The sequence below is a fragment of the Pistacia vera genome, unplaced genomic scaffold (genome assembly GCF_008641045.1).
Source record: "Pistacia vera cultivar Batoury unplaced genomic scaffold, PisVer_v2 Contig529, whole genome shotgun sequence".
In the NCBI taxonomy this organism is placed as follows: domain Eukaryota; kingdom Viridiplantae; phylum Streptophyta; class Magnoliopsida; order Sapindales; family Anacardiaceae; genus Pistacia; species Pistacia vera.
In genome coordinates this window covers 171,970-194,706 of record NW_022196367.1, presented here as the reverse complement: position 1 = coordinate 194,706, position 22,737 = coordinate 171,970, and the positions used below count along the sequence as shown (strand labels likewise).

The 22,737-nt window shown below is 37.0% G+C and overlaps 2 protein-coding genes across 4 annotated transcripts; one reads left to right on the top strand and one right to left on the bottom strand.

Annotated features, from left to right (window-relative positions):
• Positions 1 to 841: 841 nt before the first annotated feature.
• On the bottom strand, positions 842 to 7,941 carry LOC116107202. 2 transcript variants are annotated; one of them, XM_031393510.1, is made up of 6 exons: positions 7,583 to 7,941; positions 3,889 to 4,083; positions 3,668 to 3,784; positions 3,358 to 3,507; positions 2,224 to 2,282; positions 842 to 1,181 (listed from the first exon to the last, which is right to left on the bottom strand). In XM_031393510.1, exons 1-6 carry the CDS (start codon positions 7,799 to 7,801, stop codon positions 1,046 to 1,048), a joined length of 876 nt encoding a protein of 291 aa, XP_031249370.1. In that variant the 5' UTR covers positions 7,802 to 7,941; the 3' UTR covers positions 842 to 1,045. The 2 variants fall into 2 exon arrangements, with proteins under 2 accessions (XP_031249370.1, XP_031249371.1); XM_031393511.1 differs by having other exon boundaries at positions 3,889 to 4,110; positions 7,583 to 7,713.
• Positions 7,942 to 16,733: 8,792 nt separating this feature from the next.
• LOC116107188 (dehydrogenase/reductase SDR family member 7) lies at positions 16,734 to 22,361 on the top strand. 2 transcript variants are annotated; one of them, XM_031393492.1, is made up of 12 exons: positions 16,734 to 16,851; positions 16,991 to 17,046; positions 17,422 to 17,455; positions 18,567 to 18,665; positions 18,782 to 18,930; positions 19,132 to 19,170; positions 19,375 to 19,467; positions 19,884 to 19,982; positions 20,653 to 20,754; positions 21,214 to 21,294; positions 21,689 to 21,754; positions 21,984 to 22,361. In XM_031393492.1, the coding sequence occupies exons 1-12, from the start codon at positions 16,776 to 16,778 to the stop codon at positions 22,071 to 22,073; spliced, it is 984 nt and encodes a 327-aa protein (XP_031249352.1). In that variant the 5' UTR covers positions 16,734 to 16,775; the 3' UTR covers positions 22,074 to 22,361. The 2 variants fall into 2 exon arrangements, with proteins under 2 accessions (XP_031249352.1, XP_031249351.1); XM_031393491.1 differs by having other exon boundaries at positions 21,211 to 21,294.
• Positions 22,362 to 22,737: the final 376 nt, after the last annotated feature.

Here is a 22,737-nt window from a genome sequence, read left to right as displayed (position 1 = left end):
CAGTTTGGTTATATAATAACGAAACTTTCAATTTACTCCCCAAACTTGGTTATCTTCGTTTGAATTCCAATTGTGCAAGGGATATCTACTAAAATTTGGGATTTTCGTAACTCCTATATTTATTTTTGATAATAATTTACGGTAATACTATGATACAAGTAGATAAATGTTTGACTTCAAGGGTTTAATTACTTTTCCTTCTTTTTTAAAAAATAAAAAAAATGTAATAAATCGTAAATATCAATCTAATAAAGCTATCAATCAAGATGGGTTTTATTGATATTGATAAAGATTTCTATTGAATTTATGTAAATATGCATGCATAGGTGAAGTGCGAGGGCAATGATAGCAACTGGACTAGACAGTAGTTTTTTGTTAGATTAAGTAAAACTCTTCTTAGAAAATCAGTTTGTCAAGAGAGGGTGTAGAAACCATTTATAAACCACATGCCCAATCCTTTCCTTTCAACGTGGGATTCTTAACACCACCATGCTTCTGCATCCGACGTCCACAATCCACATCGGCCTCTTTACCCCCGTCTTCCCTTCCTTGGAGTAGCAAACGCGACACAACAAAGAATCCGATAGTTGAAAGGACTACCTAGAGAGAGTTCCATTCCATAGCACTTCCCATCGACAATACATAAGGATCAAAAAATCTTATTAATCATGCATGCTCATGAACACATTCAAACATATAAAAAAAAGAAAAAAAGAAAAAAAAAAAAGAAATTATGCAAAACAAGTTTATTTTTGTATTACAATTTAACAAAAAACAAAAAAAAGAAAAAAAAAAAAGAAATTATGCAAAACAAGTTTATTTTTGTATTACAATTTAACAAAAAACAATAAGAATTGTTTTTTTCTTTGCCATTTCCAATGAAATAGGAGCAAATGGGCTCCAAAAACAATTACAAATCTACAAAGGCAAGATTAAGATAAGATAAGCAATATATGTTGATTTCTTCTCCTAATTTACAAACAAAAGTGATACCTCCAAGCTTCCATCTCCCTAAAACAATGTACAAAATGAACAACAAATTGATTCAGTCAAGGTAAAAGAGAGTCACAATTTTCCTCAGATTTTTGGCCTCTTGACATGTTTCCATTAGCAGCTTGCTGTCATGGAAGGCGAAGCAAATGACTTGCTGTACATGTGAGATGATGTCCATATTGCACAGCCTGCAATGCACCGATATCCGGAAAAGAAACAATTAAACGAAACGGAAAAAGATTCTAATAACCATGGACCCATTTGATATAGAATTTGTTTTCAAAAATAATGGATAGAAAGATTCTTATGATACACGTTTGGATGAAATGAACTGGAATGTTTTCAGAAACAGTTTTCCGACACAATCCTAAAAGCTAGTGAAAAAATTGGAAAACGAGGTTTTCTCAGTTTTCTATAGCTTTTCATCTGAAAACAGTTTTTCCATATCATATCAAAAAAAGAAAAAAGAAAAAAAAAATCAGATTCTAAAAATGTTAAAATATAACTAAGATTTTCAAATTGTATTTTAATTTTAGAAAATTGTTTCCGGACCACAAATCAAAACAATCCTAAATTTATCTGCCTCTTAATCTAATCTAGCACAACAGTTCTATTTTTAAGCCTAGAAATCCTCTTTTCTCATTCACAATTTTCAGAGAGTTTTAATTTATAGACTACTGATGGCACTATAATTCTATAATTTTGGTTGACGTGAAACTTGTGGGATATAATTCCTATGCGAGTGACCCTAAGCAGGGCTCTGTCCCTTTAACCACTCAACCCGACCCTACAAAAGTATAAGAACTGGAACTCAAGCTTCTGTCTAATGGAGCTGACAGAGTGAGTTAATCAACTCAGTTCTGTTTGACGCCGTTAAAATGCAGAAGCAAACAAGGAGTGGTGGCAATACCGAACCCCTCTTAGAGCCCTGAACAAGGCAATAGCAATAAACAGGTTATTGATAGAAAGTATGAGTGTTATCGCTCTCTTCTTCTCTCCGGACAGTATGAGTGACCTGGAAGCAATGCACTCTCATGAGTGGCATCGGCTCTCTATTACTTTAGAGTTTCAACTTTCAAGCAAGCAACTGTACAAATTCTGGATGGAAGCATAATTATGCTCAAGAACAACACTATGGCACTAGAAAATCTAACCTCAAGATTTCTATACTAGATTGTGTCATGAAAAAAAGAAAAGAGTAATTTGGGGAAAAAAATAACTATCACAAACCTGCTTGCTTCTAATAGAGGAAGATGATCATTGTGAGGCTTCTCTATCACGGTCTTCACCTTCAAATTCCAAACACAAAAAAATAATCATGATAAAGCCAAGATCATGTCCGTTAAGGTGGTAATATATTCTATTTAAATTCACATATACCACTAAATAGTTGATCAAATGTGTGGCAAAATCTTATCACAAATAATTCATGTTTATAATACTTGAACTGCAAACAAGGAAAGGTGACTCACCACCAAAAAATTCCCCTGTAGTTATATGAGTATCATGTTCTTTAACGTGACTTTCACATAGACTTACTGAGACAAACAAATTAACTTCGACTCAAACAAAGGGGTGAGGTTTGCAGAGGTCTTAGGTTCCAACCTTGCAAAGCTGTATAATGCTTAAAAGAATTTCTACACATCTCTGTCATATCCATTGAAGTCGATCAAACGAAACTTGTTTTTCTAGTTGCAGAACCATCATTTTCACATGCATCACAGTCTAACAATGAAGATAAGGACATTGAATTTTTTGTGGAAGAAGAGATTATAGAGAAAAGCTAGTGATTAGAAACAAAGGAGATCAAAAAAGAGGAAGACAAGCATGTCGCCAAATGAGAAAAGTCAGAAAAACAAATGGTTCATGATTGATGTGCATGTTGCCCTCAAATAATTATTTCATCATATAGGACAAATTTCAGATTATAATGAAAAACATCGCCTAGTATCTGTCCTTGATCATAAAAAGAGGATTCATGCTAAGCAAACTTGAAACTTAAATGTTTGTGCAATTTCATGAGATTTTTAATACTTGATGTGATACTCAAAGATTAAGTTTCCTCTAACCAGTGTTGAATGATGGAAGCACCACAAAAGAATTTTGTCTACAATACTAAATAAGTCAATATTTTATTTAATACAGAGATTTGGTAATTTAATTGAGTCTTAGTTGGTTTTTTCAATCTTTATTTGGTTTTTAGTTGATTTAGGCTCAGTTTTAACATTAACAGAATCCAAATTCTCTCAACTTCAGGAAAGAATTTCAGTTGAAACTCTAACAAGCAAGTTCTAGATTCTCTTCTCTACACTTCTGAATTATGAAATCATTAATTTGCAAAGCCACCCTGCATGACAAACTTACTTTTGACAATAATTCCTGGCTCTCAGGTGGTTGTTTCTTTAAGCTTTGAGGCAAAATGACTGTAAGCAACTCTGGTTTCTCCGCTCTTAAAGCACCTCTGATAACAGCTGCATTAGTCCCTGATGCACCTGACGTATAAATATGATTTTTCTGCAAGAAAATGTTATGCAGCAAGTTCAGGAATATTGAAATCATGAACAAAAATTGCAAGAAAATAATGAAGCCCAAAAACTTGGAGAAAACATGATGAGCTCTACAACTACAAACCGGGCCACAAAAAATTTACAGGAGAGAAGATATAGTGTCTTACAGTTATAACCAAAGCATAACTAAGAATCTCAATAAGTTCTTGATGCATGAACCCCATATTCCTAGTCCCAAAAAAGCCAATAGCTCTAGGCCCTTGTTGTTGAATGGCCAACAACTCCTGCATTTAAAAAAAAAAAAAAGAAAAAAAATTATAAGTATTATGAGAGATTACACTCTGGCTTAGCAATGGAATTTTTATTTATTTTTGGATATATCACAAACCTGCAGATAATCTACATCAGGAGCAGGTTTAAACTCTGACACCATAACTGCCCCTGATCCTTCCACAACCGATTGGGCTTGGGTGGGAATCTGTGTGCCACCATCTTCATCAGAACCAAAGAAGCCGACTACATTCTCCCCTTCATCTCTCCAACCATCCATGTCTTGAACTCTTTTCATATGTCCACAAAGCCACTAAACCAGCACATAAAAACACAGGCCCTGGTAGTAAATCATTAGTGAAAACCAACTGCACATAAAGTGTAACACCCACAGAGAGGGAGAGAGAGAAAGGGCTTGAAATCTAACAAGCTCAAGCTAATGGGTGCTTTTCATAACTTAAAAGAAGTATAGCTCATGCGCACTTAGAAACAAGTTGAATATTAAGTGTACATATCCATATTTTAGAATCATCACACTTCAACACTTAGTAAGCTTACAGGAAGCAAGAATCCATGCAATAGGCCTATGAAGCAATACAATGATTAAAGATGTACAGAAATAGTATGATACTAACTGATGGGACTTGGATAATGAGGGTGTAGGAAAAGTGAAATAACATAGCAAGCAGTGGATTGAGGGGATGTTGGCAGTAAACTTCCATGGGCTTAGGCTAGGACAGGTGGCGATTGGGGGTTGGGACAGCAAAAGAATTCAGTTAGGGAGAGAGAGAGAGAGCTGGAAGATAAAAAGAGAGGGAGAGAGCAGATTAGGGACAGGAGAATATAGGGAAATTTGGGAGGAGCTAACCCTTGAAGTTAGCAATTAGGGAGGAGCTGGCCCTCGAAGTCTAGCATTGTTTTTCCTTTCATATTTTGATTTTGTCCTTTTGGGTTGATGTGCTGGGTATATTTTGTTGTTTGCTACCATTGTTATCAATTTGTTGAATATCAATACAAATCTATTTTCTTCCTATTTCTTGGCTGTTATTATTTTACTGTTTTGTTGAGTTTTGGGAGTGGGTTCTCATCAGTAACTCAAAGAAATCCTTAGATTCCAACGACTCTAGTACCTAGATGCGTAATCCAAACAATTGAAGATGCTCAGAAAATAAACATGAAAAACTGTAAGAGTGATATACATGCATAATTAATGACCATATTTGAAGAGTGCCAACAAGTAAATAGATTACATCAACGGAGTTGTAATCAATTTCATAAGCCACAAACGTCATCAAAGAATCAAATAAGCCCACTATATTGCCAAAACCTCTACTCTTCTACTTTTAGTTATTATTTTCCAAAAGATAAATACAAAAGAGGTACAATCTGTCAAGCCAATGCCTACTAACCCCAACCTACCAAAATTTGCAACAAAACTAATAAGAAGTTCCTATGTATTTTAAGAAACTAGAAGTACATATATACCTTTCAAAGCAATTAATGCATTAATAAACCTTGTGTAATAAAGAGTGAACTACAATTGTTAGTCGACTCAATAAATGCAATAAATTAAAAAATTATTGTTAGCTAGGCATATACACAAGCATCAAGAGATATTATATGCTTTAATTCAAAATAAAAACATGAACATGCAACTAAATAACAAACACTTCCACATTTCACCAATGAAGCATTAGACTCAGAAGAGTGTTCATTCCAAAAGCTAGATATCAAGAGACTTGATTAAATTGTGCAAGCATGGTTACACTCAAAACAAAAAATAAACATGAAACGAAACTTAGTAACAGAAGTTTCAAAAAATGCACCCATAAGAGCCTTTTCTTTCCAAAAGCCACATATTAACAATCTTCATTAAATCATGCATGTAAGTTGTACACTTAAATTCAAAAATATAAACATACACATGCAATTCAATAATAAAATTTTCTATATTTCAGCATTAAACTAATGATCGAGAAACAAATATTCACTGCAAAAGCTATTGTGCAAGTGGACAGACTTAAAACTCAAATATAAAAATTAATAAGCCATTAAGTTTCAACATTTCAGCAATAAACAGAGACCCCAGATGAGGTTATTTGGTCCAAAAGCCATTCTGCAAGTGCGTGTACACTCAATATTCAAAATATAAACATGAACAAGCAATTTAATAACAAAAGTTTCGACATTTTGGCAATAGAATATACACCCAGAAGAGCAAATTCATCTCAAAAGCCATTCTGGCCATGGATTTAATCTTAAACTCAAATTACAAACATGAATCACCAAATTAGAATAAAAGTTCTAACACTTCAGCAATTAAATTCAATTCAAAATTTATTCTGTGAGAGAGTTTTATCATTAAAATTTCAAAACACAAACATGAATAATCAATTCAAAACATAAAAAATTCAAGATTTCAGCAATTACACAACAAAAGTCCCAATATATCACCAATAGAACAGAGATCCGAAGAGCAAATTCACCCCAAAAGCTATTCTGCAAGTGGGTTTATATTTAAAATTCAAAACACAAACATGAAAAACCAATTGAAAGATAAAAAAAAAGCTTCAACATTTCAGCAACACAACAAAAGTTCCAACAATTCAGCAATAACAAAACAAAAGCTCCAACTTTTCAGCAATAATAAAACAAAAGCTCCAACTTTTCAGCAATAACAAAACAAAAGTTTCGAAATTTCAGCAATAGAACAGAGACCCAGAAGAGAATATTTCATCCAAAGGCTATTCTGCTGGTGGGCTTACGCTCAAATTCAAAACACAAACACCAAAAACCAATTCAAAACTTTTGTTGAGATAACAAAAACACCCAAAAAAAATCCAACATTTGAGCAATGAAACGGAGACCCAGAAGATCAAATTGGTTCCAAAATCAATCTCGCACGTGGGTTTACACTTAAAAACCAAACAAAAACATGAATAACCAATTCAAAAGCAAAAAGTTTCAACATTTCAACAACAGTTCAACATTTCAGCAATTGAGAAGAGACCCAGAAGAGCAAATTGAATCCAAAACCAATCATTCAAGTGGGTTTACTCTTAACTTCAAAACAAAAACCCAAAAAACCAACAAAAATTTCAACATTTCAGCAATTACACAACAAAAGCACCAGATTTTCAGCAACAAAACAGAGACCCAGAAGAGCAAAGGGAATCCAAAACCAATCATACAAGTGGGTCTACACTTAACTTCAAAACCAAAAACCCCAAAAGCCAAATTAAAATCTCAACATTCCACAAAAACAACCAAAAAGTTCCAACACTTGAGCAATAAAACAGAGACCCGCAAAAGCAAATTAAATCCAAAGTCAATCATGCAAATCGGTCCACACTTAAATTCAGAACACAAGCACGAAAAACCATATTAAAATCTCAACATTTCAACAAAAACACCCAAAAAGTTCCAACATTTAACCAAAAGAACAGACACCCGGAAGAGCAAACTGAATCGAAATTCAATCATGAACTTGTTTTACACTTAAAATTCATGAATAAAAAATTCAAAAGCAAAAAGTTTCAACATTTCAGCAATAAGACAACAAAAGTTCCAAACATTTGAGCCAAAAAAAAAAAAAAAAAAAAAAAAAATAGAACACCGACCCAGAAGAGCAAATTGAATCCAAATTCAATCATACAACTGGGTTTACAATTAAAATTCACGAATAACAAATTCAAAAGCAAAAAGTTTCAACATTTCCACAAAAACAACCATAAAGTTCCAACATTTAAGCAACAACAAAAAGACCCAAAAGAGCAAATAGAATCCAAAACCAATTCAGCAAGTGGGTTTACCGTTTTGTTGGAGGCCCTCCTGGCAGAACATGAATAATAATGAAAATGGTTAAACACAGCAGAGGAAGAAGGTGAAAAACAGAAATTAGGGTTTGGAGATTTGAGGGATTTGGAGGGAAAATCAGAAGAAGAATAAAAAGAAGTGGTGGCTGCTGAAGTGGTGGAGTTAGTTAATGTTAAAGGCAACAACAAAAGCCTCGTTGGTAAGGCTGCACTCATTGCTTTGCCTCAAACAATTTACAATAACAACACTGCAATTGATTTTGATTTGATTTGATATGATAATTTATTTTTCTCTCTCTCTCTCTCTCTCTTTTTCTCTGAGAGCCTATCTATCTAACTTCTGTTTTCTTTGCTTTTGCTTTCTTTGTGTTCTTGTTTTTGCTTTTGTAAGAAGCGCTTTTGGCAAAAGTTTTTTTTTTGGGAAGAAAAGGGTTTTCACTTTTTATATATATATTTGTACTCTTTTGGTATTTATTGACTCTATTTGTGTAAAAAAAAAAAAAAACCCTTATATGATGGATTTAAAAATTAAAATATAATTAAAAACTAAAAATAAAATCTAAAAGTTTGAGAAGTATCACATTCTTTTTAATATTTGAAAACTTGTTTGGTATAAACTAATATAGTTAGAAAAATGTAAAATTATTTTTTAGTCTTAAATATAAAAAACGGGTTTATAGTTTTGAGCTTTTTCCTATAGACATAAAATAGATTTTTTAAAATCCTATAAACACTTTTAAAATGTATTTATAGATGAAAAATTGTGAATTAATATAATATGTAAAAATTATTTTCATAATTAAAGAGTTAACTTATTCAAACACACACATAGAGCTGGGTATTTGGGACCGGGCCCAAAAGCTCAGCTCCAAAAACCGGTCCTAGGACCGATCCTTGGGAGGACCGGTCCTAGGAGGCCTGGTCCCAAAACGGGACCAGGCCTTAGGAGGAGGGCCCTGGCCCTCCACTGGGCCCTCCTCCAAGGCCCGGGCCTGGGACCGGTCCCAGGCCTGGGCCCAAAAAAATTTATATTTTTTCAATGTAGTCCCTGCCCAATTACATAAAATCCCCTGTTAATTTTAAATAGATATAAATTACGAGGGCTAAAATAAAATTTTACAAAATTTATTAAAAAAAAAATCTTCCAGGTCTAAAAAATTTATAAAATTTACAAATTTTACCCCTAAAAAATACTAAAAACCCCGAATAAAATTTTGTTTTACACCAAAACATAAAAAAATTGAGGGGGGAAAATGAAATTGTCCAAGGCCCATGGGACCAGTCCCGACCAGGCCTAAGGCCTGGTCCAGGTCCTGGTTTTTCTCATGGGCCTGGGACCGGTCCCAAGCCCATGAGTGACTGGTCCCATTTGGGACCAGTCCCAAACGGGCCCAGTCCCTTGCCCAGCTCTACACACACACACACACACACACACACACACACACACACACACACACACACATATATATATATATATTGAATTTCTTAGTTTTTTCTTTTTCATAAACAACTTACCATGTCTTAATTCTCAAACAAATGTGGCATAATTTATTGATTTATTATTAAAAAAAAAAAATCATATGTCCTCTCAACGGATGAAAGTTATTCTAAAGTATAACAAGTTTATATTCCTGAAGAGCTCACATCAACTTGAAGGTTTGGCACCTCAAAGTTGGCTGTTTGTCACTTTGGAGCATAATATGTTTTAAGGGTTGGGATGTTCGTCCATTAAAGGGTTGGTTGTCAAGTAATATAAGGTTTTAGTAATATTTCAAAATCAATAATAATTACTGTTGATTATGTGGTAATCTAAATCATGGTTATTAGTATCCTACGATATCCGATACGTATTCTACGATATCCGATACGTATCATACGATACGATTCGATACAGGTCGCCAACGATACGTATCAGAAAGTGTATCATAAACCTTTTGATACATCGATATGTATCTTACGATACGTATTCGTTCTTATCCTTAAAAATGTCGATACAAATCGATACGACTTTAAAAAAAAAATCGGGTCGAAACCGAGTCACCCAACTCAGTTCACTAAAACCTACACAAATTTACCCATTTTACATGGAGAAAGTGAAGAAAAACATGTGTTGCCAATTTTGCATGATAATAATAATACAAGTAGAGATATAAATATTGATATTAATCTTAAAAATGATATGAAAAGTTGAAAGAAAATTATATAGATTCTTAATTTTGTGATTAGTTTTGATTATGTAATACCATAATTTAAAGTCAATAATACAACAAAATTCTTTAATTAATCTTGGGACGGTATTAATTTTTAGAAAATTTTGATTATTTTATTAATTTTTTTGAAAAATACATATCCTACGATACGATACAATACGCGATTAAAAAAATTAGGTTTTCGATACACGATACGATACGCAATTTGACAACCATGATCTAAATACTTTTATTTTCTTAAGTATTTTAAGATCACTAAGTAATCTTAATTTTATGACAATTTTACCCATGGTTATTAGAGTCCTACGATACGATACGATTCGATACAGGTTATCAACGATACGTATCAGAGAGTGTATTCTAAATCTTTCAATACGTTGATATGTATCCTATGATACGATACGTATTCGTTCGTATCCTAAAAAATATTGATACAAATCAGTACGACTTTATTAACCTAGGCCAAAGGCCCACAAAAATTTCGGGTCGAAATTGAGTCACCCAACCCCGTTCACTAAAACCTGTCTAAATTTATCCATTTTTGCATGGAGAAAGTGAAGAGGAACATGTGTTGCCCATTTTGCATGATAATAATAATACAAGTAGAAATATAGACATTGACATTGACATTGATCTTGAAAATGATATGAAAAGTTGAGAGAAAATTATATAGATTCTTAATTTTGTGATTAGTTTTGATTATGTAATACCATAATTTAAAGCCAATAATACAACAAAATTCTTTAAATAATCTTGGGACGATATTAATTTTTAGAAAATTTTGATTATTTTATTAATTTTTTTGAAAAATACGTATTCTACGATACGATACAATACGCGATACATGATTAAAAAAATTAGGTACGATACGCGATTTGACAACCATGATTTTACCTTTAACTATTAAAATTTTTGGGCAATAATGCCCTTATTTTGAAATTAATTTACATGAACATGTTATTACAATTTTACCTTTAATAAATTAAATTTTTGGACAATAATACTTTTATATTTAAAATAAATTGCAAACCACCTACGACTACCACCACTCGCCAGCCACCACCATCGGCTACCATTGGCTAACGTTAATAAAAAGGTGCATGATCAACTAAATATGTCTGATCGTATGCTGATATGGCCATTTTTGGCCAGATTGATGATTGGAACAGCCAGATGACCGTAAATCTGGCCATTTTCGGCCAGACTGATGATTAAAACAGTCAGATAGCCGTAAATCTGGCAATTTTTGATCTGATTCATGTCGCACGATATCGTAATAGATCTAACCGTTAACGGTCATATCCATTTATCAAAAGTCAAGTGGAAGTACACTGATACCTCTCCTGTCATTTTATTAAAAAAAAAAAAGGACAAAAAAAAAAAAAATTCTTAAAATTAAACCTAGCCCGTCTTTTACTCCATCTTAATTAAAGGATTAGATTATTAATATATATAAGATTTTTAACTTAAATTTATGATCCTAATTTATGATCATAAATTATAATTTTCTGAATTAGAAGTTAATGAAAAAAAAATAACTACTGACTTTTGTAGACGTAAAAATCTACCTGTACGGAAGGGGGGTCTGATCCCGTGAGGATGAGGTCACTAGCGATCTGCTATACCTACACACATAGAGAAACACACACATGAAGCGAACAGGAAACATCGGGATGGTGTTTGCCATAGGCACTCCGACGCTCAAGTCAGCAAGGCTGAGAGAGGCTAATATAGTGAGGGCAGGGGAGTAGAGATTACTGGAAGTCTAGTCGGGACTGTGACTACTGCAGTGATGTAAAGCTCTCGAGTAGGAGCTTCGGGTGTGAAGGTGTAATGTCATCTCCTTTGTGAGAGGGCTGGCCTCTACTTATATAGTGACTGTCTGGTCTCCCAATCCTGGTAAAAGTAGGAGTCCTAGCATGACTCTAATGCAAACCCTAGAAGAATTAGGGTCGTGATAAACTGTCTTACCAGTGTTCGGATAGGAAAGTGATTCTGATCAGAAAAGTGACTCCGAGTAGGAAAGTGATCAGGAATAGGAAGGTGGCCTTGAATGGGAGATTTATCAGGAGTAGGAAAGTATTCTAAGGGGGTCGTGGGCTCTAGATTCGCCCATGGACCTAGGAAATGGATTGGGATTAGGAGGCTCGTGCCCACGTGGTTTGGGTCGGCTATATCTTGTACCGAATGGGCCTAATCCGGTTGGGTCATATTGGGATTGGGCCTAGCTTTTTCTTCAGTGTCAAGCACGTTTGCCTATTTAGGCCAAGGACGATTTTTGGCCCTAACAGTTTGCCCCCTACTCTCTGATTTAAGAGTTTCTTAAGTTAGAGAGTAGGAAGCGATCGATGAGCACTCGGTCATTCTTCCGGGATGACCGGTTATTAGTGTAGCTGATCCTATAAGTGATTTTTGTTCCGGGGTCTTTCGGTATGAAGGACCGAAGGGTCAGAGAAGCAGGCTTCGGAGCGTAGGCCCTTCGTTCGGTATGCTCGATCACTCGGCATGCCTGGTCGAGTGCGGTAGAAAAGTTACTAATCTCAAAATGTTTGCTTGGTCGGTATGTGTGGACGATTCGAGTGGTTGAGATAGAACTTCGACCAGAAGTTGTTCATTCGTCCGCTTCGGAAGGACAAACGGGCGAGGCCTCTTTGTTATGAAGATGGCTCGAAACGGGCCGTTCCAAGCTGATCGGTTAGTCGGCCGGGCCCTCTAGGCCGAAGAAGCACGGGACATTTTGAGGGCCTTTAGGAGTCGAGTGCTAGGTCAGTCAGGAGGAGCGTGCGACCAAGTGGATGTTGCATGCGAGCACTGACATTGGTTGTCCACTCGTCCACCGCGAAAGGACAACTGGGCGAGAGCTCTGGCTGGATCGTCCCCAATCAATCGATCAGTCGGGGAGGCCTCCTGAACATGTGATTCGTGGGGGTATGTAGAGTCCACTGACCTGGGCGTGCTGACTCGGTTGGTAGATCTGGGCGATCGATTCAAGCTTCCCTGTCGTTGCGGTTTCCCAGGCGCTATGATGTTTGCCACGTGTTCGGCGAGGATCAGATCCTAGTTTTCGAGGCGGGAAAAAGAAAAGGCGCTCTGGCCCGAAGCCAACCGTGGGCTGCCACGTGTTTCAACCTATCAGTTTTTCTTTTAAAAATGATTGAACAGGCCGTTCGTCTCCCATTTTTGCAGTTTTCCTCCGTCTTTCTTCAGAAAAAGATTTTTTCTTCTACGTTCTTGGTTTTATTTTCGCGACGGCAGCTTCTTTCGGCAGACTCCGGCTTTTTGACGGTAAACACTCTTCTTTCATGGCGTCTTTTGTTTCTTTTGTGTTTGTTTTGGAAGAATAGAGTGAAGTTTTTAAGCTTTGGATATTTTTGACTTGTTCTGAGGAGTTTGGAGTATAGATTTTTAGAATAGGCATGAATTTTGGTATTTCCGGTGGGTTTTCGGCGTCTTGACTGGTTTTTTTGGGCCTTCGTCGGACGTTTTGGACGGTATTTGGGAAGGTGAAGTCGAGTTAGCCGTAAGTTCGTTCGGTCGGTCTGCCTGACCAAACAGGGTGCCATCTTGGTGTTATAGGGGAGTTCGGTCGTTCGGTCCATCTAACCGAGTGGGGAAAGGTGAGCGGAGCGTAGAGTCGGTCGGTCATCCAGACCGAACGGGTGATTTGAGTTGCTTGATCGGTGAGAAGGGGCAAATAGAATTTGAGTTAACCTTGGGGACCAGTCGATCGCCCAGGGCGAGCGAGTGGATACCTCGATCAGGGATTGGCGAGGTCGGTCACCCAGGGCGAGCCAAGAAAGGCAAGAATCCAGAGCCGGGTCGGTCTACCGGGAGGGTCGACCAAGGTTTAGGTTAAATTGTATCCGGGTAGGTGGACCGGTACTGAGGGGCGAGTGACAACTCTTTCTTACCTTGATAGGTCGGTGTCTCGGGTCGGGTGGTTGACACAGCATTTTTGACAGTAAGGAGCGAGGCTTGGGTCGATCTGTTGGGTTGCGCGATCAATCCAACATGTTGGATTCTGAATCGGCTAGTTCGAGCGGGATTGTGGCAGACCCAAGGGATGAGTACGAACGTGCCCCGACTATAGTGATGATGCCTGAGGGGGGCGTTCCGGTGGACGTGCCGACTGGAGTTAGTATAGCCGTTCCAGGGTCGAGTGAGGCTGGGCCGAGTGGCTCAGGCAGGCATGGGAGGAGTGGGGAAGACTTCGAAAGAGTTGATAGTCCATCTTCTTCCGGAAGTGGCTCTAAGGAAGAGCCGAGCCAACAAGGCAGCGGGATTTTGACTAGAGATTATTCGCCCGTGCTGAAAGATAGTGATGTGTGGTGCATCCGGACCTTGTATCACATTCCAAGTTTGGTTGATATCTGGATGCCGCGGTCATACAAGCGGGTTGATTGGGTGGCAAATGACTGGATCAGTGTTTATGAGAAGTGGTTTCATGACGAGTTGAGGTTGCCTGTGCCTTGCCTCGTCTGGGAGGTGCTGAACCACTTCAGATTGCCCCGTCTCAGCTTATGCTAAATGCTTGGAGACTGCTAATGGCTTTGGAAGACCTTTGTGTTCGGAACCAAGTGAGGTTTGGGCTGCACGAGCTGCTATACTTGTACTTCTTGAAGGAGAATGATAAAGAGAATGGTCGTTACTTGTTGAACTTGAGGCATGATCGGTCTCACTTGGTGACCGACCTACGGTCTAGTGATAAGAATTAGAAGGACCGATATTTCCACCTCAGGGGTCAAGCTGTATTTGGAGAGAGAGGACAGGGCGAGATCTCGATCGGCTAGCGAGCTACTGGTGAGAACTTAGTTGTTTCTTTCGTACTTTTGATTACTAAACCTTGATTGTGTTTTTTGTTTGCAGAGCTTGAGTTCAATCGGGCTGGGCAGAGCGGGGACGACTTGGATGTAACGACCCAGAGAGTGTTGGCCATCCCATTAGAGCAGAGGGATTGGCGAGTAGTGCTAGCAGAGTCCAACCTCAGGACCAGCATTCTTTGGGCCGGAGTAGAGGCGATATAGAGAGGTACTCCCTTCCCCTCGCTGAAGCAGACTTGGGATGTGCTTCTGAGTCGATACTGCAACCAATCATTTTTTGTGAGTCCGAGCTAAACCCACTAACCGTTGGAGAGTTTGCACTTGCAGAGTCACTCATGAAGAAGTTAACCGTCCTGAGCGCGAGCGAATCTACTGCCCGACGCCGCGAGAAGAGGAGGAGGGAGTCTTTAGCCAGGGAAGACAGAGGAGTAGAAGATGTGCTAGCGACGCCACCGAGTCAGCAGCCTGCAGCTGGAGCCGGGTCGTCCCAGACCGCGGTTGTGGATGAAGAGGCCGGAACGATTACCATCACGATTCCGGCTAATGCGTCGACTTACTCTGATGCGACTACCGTGAGTAAGTTGGCCGACTCATTTTTGTTCCCGGCGGACGAGGCGCGGCTTAACCAGATGGGTGCAGTTGCTGCGGCTGATTGGGGGGTAGCCTGCGCCGTTCAAGTATTAAAGTAGTGTTTGATGATTTTTGTTTTTGGATCTCGTTCTGATTGCAATGTTTTGTTGTGTAGGTACTCACTAGCAGTCTTCACCTGAGGAAGTCTGTCGTGGCGCAGGAGAAATGTATACAGGATTTGTCCAAGGCCAACACCAGCCTGCGCCAGAAGGAGATGGTTGCCCGGAAGGCCGAGCAAGAGTTTTAGCTTCGTCTGAGGGATAGTGAGCATGAGGTCGAGAGACTGAGGCATGAGTTGGCCGAGAGAACCGCAGAGGTCGAGTCTCTCAAGGAGCAGTGCATCTCCATTGCTGATGATGCTATCATTAAGGCCCGAGGTGAGCTCATGCTGGAGTTCAAGGAAGGACGGACCTCTCATTGGGATCTGGATGAAAACATCTTGCTTATGCAGGAGTTACTGGAAGAAGGGGATAGTCATCCGGGGGGGCAAGACGACGAGCAGATGCCTGACCTCAGCCAGCCAAGGCCATCGGGTGTTGATGATGCGGGCAGCCAGGCTGCTGGGCCGAGCGCTGGCAGCACGGACATGGTGACTGATTCGACGATGGAGGATGAAGCTCGTGCTGAAGATACTTTGCTTTTTTCTTTATTTATGTATTTTGGGGCCTGCGATGCCCTTTGGTCTGGCGTGTGTGCCATTTTTGTATTCTGAACTAGGCCGTTGATGTTATATATATAACATTTGACCATTTTGACTTCTGATGCTATCTCCTTGGATGAATAAACTATTGTTTCTTTACTTGTAGGTGCACTACGTCGTGTATGTTACTTTAGAGTGGCCCAGTGGCTAGGGCATGTAGGCCTTATGTTGGGCTGGGTTAGTGCTTCGCTTGTCAATGGTGTAAGGACCATTCATTCGGTCTGGTCGACCGAGTGTACCTTCCCTTGGATGAACGAAGTTAAACTTTAGTTCAGTTCTTGGGTTGAATCGGACCGACTGGGTGGTGTGGATCATAAATCGTGCTGAGTTTCGTAAACCGTGTGGGGCCAATACTAAGGTGTAACTCGCGAATCGAGTAGGGCCAATCGGGGATGTCATTGTGAATCGAACAGGGTCGATTCGGCAATGTAAGTACGTTTATCGGGTAGGGCCGATTTGAAGGCGTTAGTACGTTTATCGGCATGGCCGATTTGAAGGTGTCATCATGAATCGAGCAGGGTCTATTCATGATGACTTTTTTTTTTTTAAATCCATGGAATTGTAATAAATCACTATTAATAACTAATTGTCCAAATTAAGTAAAGAATTTATTATATTCTCACCCTTAACCTTAAATTAAATAAAATATGTTAAAACTTTACTCTTTATCAATTACCTTAATAATAATAATTTCCACATTGTTAGTATAAAAACTAGGAAAAAAAAAAAAAAAAATTAACATAATAATAAATAAATAAATAAATACCCCTTTTATTCTTTAAATACCCAAAACTTAACTCTCATAAATTTAACTTTGCTGACAAGCGAAAATGCTGACTTTGCTCTTTGCCTGTTTGGGTCTCCTTCTTCTCTTCACTCTTCTCTTCAAATTCGTCACTTCCGATGGTAACTTCAAAACCCCTTTGCATACAACTCAAACTCATTCATTTCCACATGGGTTTCTTTAATTTTTAACTTAAATTCATAAATTAAGCTCTTTCTGCTTCTTTCTTTCCTTTTTTTTTTTTTTTTTTTTTTTTTTCAGGTGATTTCACGTTGGTTTCAAAGAGACACGTAAAACAAGAAGAAATTGAAGACAAGGTATTTCGTTTATTCCTTCCTTTTCTTTTTATGGTTCTGAAAATCTTAGTTAATTATATCTATATATTTTCTGAAACTGTGGAAAACAGAGAAAATGAATTCATATTTTTTGGATTCTGATTTAAAACTGTTTCTGAAAACAGTTCACGCTTTTTTTTTCTTTTAATTTATTTTTTAGCATTGTAAGAAGTTCAAATGTTGAATGTATAAGATGTTAATTGATATTTATGAATAATGGTGTCTGTTGATTGGTCAGGTTATGTATGATATTTTCCCATTGTCTTAGAAAACAAAGAATTCTTTTTAAAATAAAATTCCATATGTTGAACGAGAAAAAACTTAATGGGCATTTTTTGATGCTTGTTGATTGTTCAGGTTGTTTGGATTACTGGGGCCAGCCGTGGAATCGGTATGAGGTTCCATTTCCTTTGTTTTTCTTCCTACTTATATAGATTGATTTTTGTTATATCTAAGCTTAGTATCTGTGTGAATTTGTTACTGATACTTCTATTTCTAATTTGAATGGAGTTAATTTGTTCATAACTTAAATTCCCTTACATTTGACTTGTATTAATACGTATCGACACTTGACCGGGCACATCTAAGTTTAATGTTCAAACTCTTTTTTCTTCTTAAATAAGAAGTTGCTTTAAAAATGGTAATTCTGACATGACACAGAAATTTTTAATCAAATCATGATTTGCGATCTTAATGATCGAATTGCTTATTGATAAGATTGTGACATTGTTATCATCATTGTTTTTGTTGTTGTGTCATTGTATTTAGTGTTATTACTATTCTCACTGTTAATGTTACTGTTTCAAAACTGGTTGGAAATTTGTTGTATTTAACATTCTTTGATATTAACAATGAAGGTATATTGCAAAAATTAGATTCTGCAGGAATTTATTGTCACCTAACTTGCTGGACTTTTTGGTGCTGTTTATACCTTTATACCTTTGACTAAAGAGTCCAAGTTCTGTCCTGGAAATGAAGAACACAGTTATTGAATATATCTCCAATAATCCTCGGAGACAAACGAAGCCATTCAGTTATTACTTGTAGTTTAGCACACCGTTTTATTACCAAAAAACATAATGAAACTTTGCTTAGTTGAATGACAGCAATGACATGTGATTCCAATAAAGCCTTAAATATACCAATACTTGTAAGATCACATGGATTCTTACGATTGTAGGACATTTGCTATGTAAGGCTTTTCATGCTGCAATATATGTAATCATTCTCTTTAGAAGCGTAAATATCTTTTTATTATTTTCATTTTTCAGCTCATTTTCTTCTGATATCAATGGAAACTCTTTTTAAATTTACATGGATTTTCCTTTTTATAACCAAAGGCAAAAATAGCAAATCAAAAACATTATTTTATAGCTCTGTCACATTTGTAGTTGGTGCTTAATTGCATCAAAAAGTTTGCGAGGTTGCAATCAACAACCAGCTTTCACTTTTTATATTATTGTATATTATCTCACTTCTTTTTCTTCTATGGCAAACTCCAGGTGAGGAACTTGTTAAACAATTGGCAAAATTAGGTGCCAAACTCATTCTTTCAGCACGGAATGAAGCTGAGTTGGAGCGAGTTAGGAAGCAGCTTACAGGTATATCCTTTCGCCAAAGGCTTGATCTTAGCATTTCAAATCCTTAAATTTATTTTTCACTCAGTTTTTCTTTTGTATTCTTTTCTTTTTCTAAGATTTGGTTGGCACGAGTGCAGGTAAGTATGCACCTAACGAAGTGGAGATTTTACCTTTGGATTTGGCATCTGGTGAAGATTCACTCAGGGTGGCTGTAGAAAAAGCAGAGTCCTTTTTTTCTGGTGCTGGTGTTGATTATATGATCCACAATGCAGCTTATGAACGCCCTGTAAGTGATTGATTCCTGATTTGGCATGGTGATATCTTACTAGCCATCTAGACGATCAAACAAAATCACAATAAGACAAACATGTATGCATGCATGCAACTAATCACATGTAGTCCTGTTAAAAATGATGGAATGCCATCTTGCACAATGCATGATCTTTTTTTTCTTTAAACCCATCTTCTTTTCTTTTGTTTTGGGCAGAAATCAACAGCTTTGGAAGTCTCTGAAGAAAGCCTCAAGGTATCTAGAAATGAATGTGAACATAATATTATATCAAAGACAATCACTTGCTAAAGTGAGGCAGTGAGTCTTATGCTTACCTATTTAAGCCACCAGTTCTGTCAGGACATTTACTCTGAATTTGTAACTTTCTATGTTTGTTTATCCTTATCACTTTTGAGTTGCCTTGTACGATTATCATGTTACCGCCTTGTTTGGAAATAGGCTACATTCAATGTCAATGTTTTGGGGACAATATCTCTGACACGGCTACTGGCACCCTTTATGCTGAAGCGGGGAAAGGGTCATTTTGTTGTGGTACGTGGAAGTACATAATTGCTACTTATGCTAAACTTAATATAGAAATTTTCTCTCTTGGAGCCAAATTATTATTTTCTAAGTTTATTGGGTGGATATGTATACTATATTTGTGGGGTGTGCACCATTGTCTTATGCAGCTGGACATGGTAATCAACTGAGACAACTTTTTGATGGACTTTGACATGATGAAAGTCACTAACTGGATAAATTACATTACTTATCTGTGATAAGTCATTAGAAGATTGGTTTCGCTAAACACAACTGCTGTCCATCAGGTGCTTGCAGTTGATTGTCATGGGGTGCTAACTGATAGGAGCGTGCTTTTATTTTAGAGAGCTGAATCTTGGTTATTTTCTTTTATTCTCTTTTCTGTAAATGAGTACTCTTGTTATACGGTTACACATTATATGCAGATGAGCAGTGCTGCAGGAAAGACACCTGCACCAGGTCAGGCTGTGTACTCTGCTTCTAAACATGCTCTGAATGGGTACTTTCACACATTGCGTTCTGAGGTATATATCTGATTTCTATTATGAGGCAAAAAGAATATGAAGTCTTGTTATTAATTGCTTCCCTGTCCATTTTATGACTTGAATATGTAGAAGAAGTTACCAAATGCTAGAAATAAGATCTCTTTCAATTTTGAGTTAACTGGGATGATATCTTCGGAGATTTTTCTTCATTGACCTTTAGTGGATTCAACCTGCCAGACTTGTTGGGAGGTGGAACTTTTATTATCTAAGTTAAGTGATTTAAATTCTGAAAGCAGAGTGTCATGACATAGTGTCGACCTGGTCTTCCCTTTCCAACTTGTTCTCCTCTGAGAATTTCACTATTTACAGACTACCGTGAATATTTGTAGGAGGAGTTTCATGTGGACTTCTTGCATGGTTATCAACATATCTGTTTGTGAAAGTTACTGTTGTCTAGACTTTTTGAGAGACGTTATAGCTATGCATAGTATTGCTTTCACTGTATAGTGTAATGTGGTCATGGAAGAACAGGATAACCATTAATGAAAGGAGAAAAAAAAAAATGAGAAAAGAAAAGAAAAATTCTAATCTTGAACTCAATAAAATTTAGGCATTATCTAGTATTCGTAGTTATGACAATTTTCATATTTCCTTTTACCTTTCCGATTCTTTTTCCTTTTTCTTATAGTTTTATATTTTGCTATCACAGCTCTGTCAGAAAGGGATTAAGGTGACCGTTGTTTGCCCTGGGCCAATAGAGACATCAAATGGTTCTGGAGCACCAGCCTCAGGAAAGATGAGTGTTTCTGAGGTGAGTTTCTAACAATTATTTAATCAAGCCTGTTTTTGATTGAGAACAATACTTTTTGTTGGTTCTCTTACTAGTTTTATTTGTTGTTGTGCAAGTGGTAAAAATTATCAGAACAGTTGAATTTAAAGTAAACTAATATTATAAACGACTGCAAAATTTTGTGCTAACTCTTCAGTGATTGGAGGATGGATATTGACAATTTTTCGGATAGACAAGACATTTTGGAACTAGTAAAGCTGAACTAGGTTTGCAAGCATTAACTGTGAAGAATGAGAAAAAATTGTAGCAGAATATCTCACTCTGACTGCATATGTCGGCATGCTGTAAATAGTGTTCGTTACCTCTGTGCTGCCTACTTTTCTTACTATTACGCTTTTAGAGGTGGAGAATATGGTATCTGTTGATTTCATGCTGTCAAGTCTTACTTTTTCTAATGAATAGTAAACTCTCTCACAGAAGCGTGTGTCAACGGAAAGGTGCGTAGAACTGACACTCATTGCTGCCACCCACAGTCTAAAAGAAGCTTGGATATCATACCAGGTACTTCCATTTATCTTAGAAATTCCTTCAATTTACCTTTTATAAAAACTTATTTAGGTGTAAGTCCACAATACTGGGATGAATTGGAGTAATGCCTAAATGATGACAACATGAAGATATTAGTTTATTGTAGGAAATAAAAAATCTAGCAATTTTTTCCTGAATGAATTCAAATTTATCAATAGCACCTATAGTTTCTCTTCAATTTAAAAATCCATGGATGTGCCTGGTACCATTTTCTAAAAACATAATTCCTTAGATGTAAACAATGAAAACGCTTCTGGTAGGAAGTTTGAAAATTTTAATACAGTGAGTACACACCTTTTGAGTATCATCTTCCAAAAACGCTAGCTGGGATTTAAGCTTTTGTTAACATTTTTCGTTTTTCTTTCAGCCTGTGCTAGCTGTAATGTATCTGGTGCAGTACATGCCTACCATCGGCTACTGGCTCATGGACAAGGTATCTTCTTTACTCTTAACACATCCCATGAATTATTTGCTTGCTTTATTCCTGAACACACGAACCATTTATTACAAGACTCGAGAAGGCACAATCAGTACCTCCTCTCCGCACTTTGAGCTGAACATCTGAATATATTGTTGTCTAATATATCAAAAATCCAACCCCGAATTAGAATATATACCATTGTTAGGTTGCACCTGAGATTATTGTGGAAATGATTTTGCAGGTTGGTGCCAAGCGAGTAGAAGCCGCCACACAGAAAGGCAACACTTACTCATTGAGCTTACTGTTTGGGAAGAAAAATAAGGCAGCCTGAGCACCTTTAAACTAAAACAACTGTCCTCTCTTACAACACGTTCCTGTACAATGCTCAAGGCTCTATGAGGAGAAGCCGAGAGCCCAAATAATCATATACTTAAGAATGTGTCGTGTATCTACACGTCTTGACCTTAATTTGTGAAGTTTTTCGAACATGGTTACTGTCATAGAATGCAAATGTATTTGTAGCTTCTGTTGTATTTTAATTATACTTCTGATACAAATGTTTGTGTTTGTATTCTTTTATGAATGCATCAAATAAATGAGATTTCTATTTGACTTTGTAGATTTCTTTGCACTGATCTTGACTGTCTAAATCTAAGTTTAATCAGTGTTAATATTAAACTTATTTGGCTATTATGATACTGTGGTTGATACCCGAAAGTTAATGTTTATACATCACAAATTTTACCATCTGTTACATTTCATGCTATTACTCTTTCAAGAAAGTACGGTAACGTGACAACAATTGAGATACAAAAAATTTTACGATCATTCAAGGATGAATTGAAATTTTATCATGGATACCCTTATGTGATATTAAATGGACCCTCAAGGTTTAAAATTTATCACGGACACCCCTTTGTGCTAATCCTATCACGTTATCATTAGATTTGCAAAACGCTTTTCTTAGAGGATCAAAGTTATCATTTTATTCTAAT

What these genes read in the sequence shown, in the direction of transcription:
- LOC116107202 (XM_031393510.1), bottom strand. Translation starts at nt 7,801, where the DNA reads ATGAGTGCAGCCTTACCAACGAGGCTTTTGTTGTTGCCTTTAACATTA. An exon ending in CTGATGTAGATTATCTGCAG is followed by an intron (nt 3,785 to 3,888) that starts GTTTGTGATATA and finishes TTTTAAATGCAG; the next exon opens with GAGTTGTTGGCCATTCAACA. An exon ending in CCTCTATTAGAAGCAAGCAG is followed by an intron (nt 1,182 to 2,223) that starts GTTTGTGATAGT and finishes GGTGCATTGCAG; the next exon opens with GCTGTGCAATATGGACATCA.
- LOC116107188 (XM_031393491.1), top strand. Translation starts at nt 16,776, where the DNA reads ATGCTGACTTTGCTCTTTGCCTGTTTGGGTCTCCTTCTTCTCTTCACT. An exon ending in CAAATTCGTCACTTCCGATG is followed by an intron (nt 16,852 to 16,990) that starts GTAACTTCAAAA and finishes TTTTTTTTTCAG; the next exon opens with GTGATTTCACGTTGGTTTCA. An exon ending in ATGCAGCTTATGAACGCCCT is followed by an intron (nt 18,931 to 19,131) that starts GTAAGTGATTGA and finishes TGTTTTGGGCAG; the next exon opens with AAATCAACAGCTTTGGAAGT.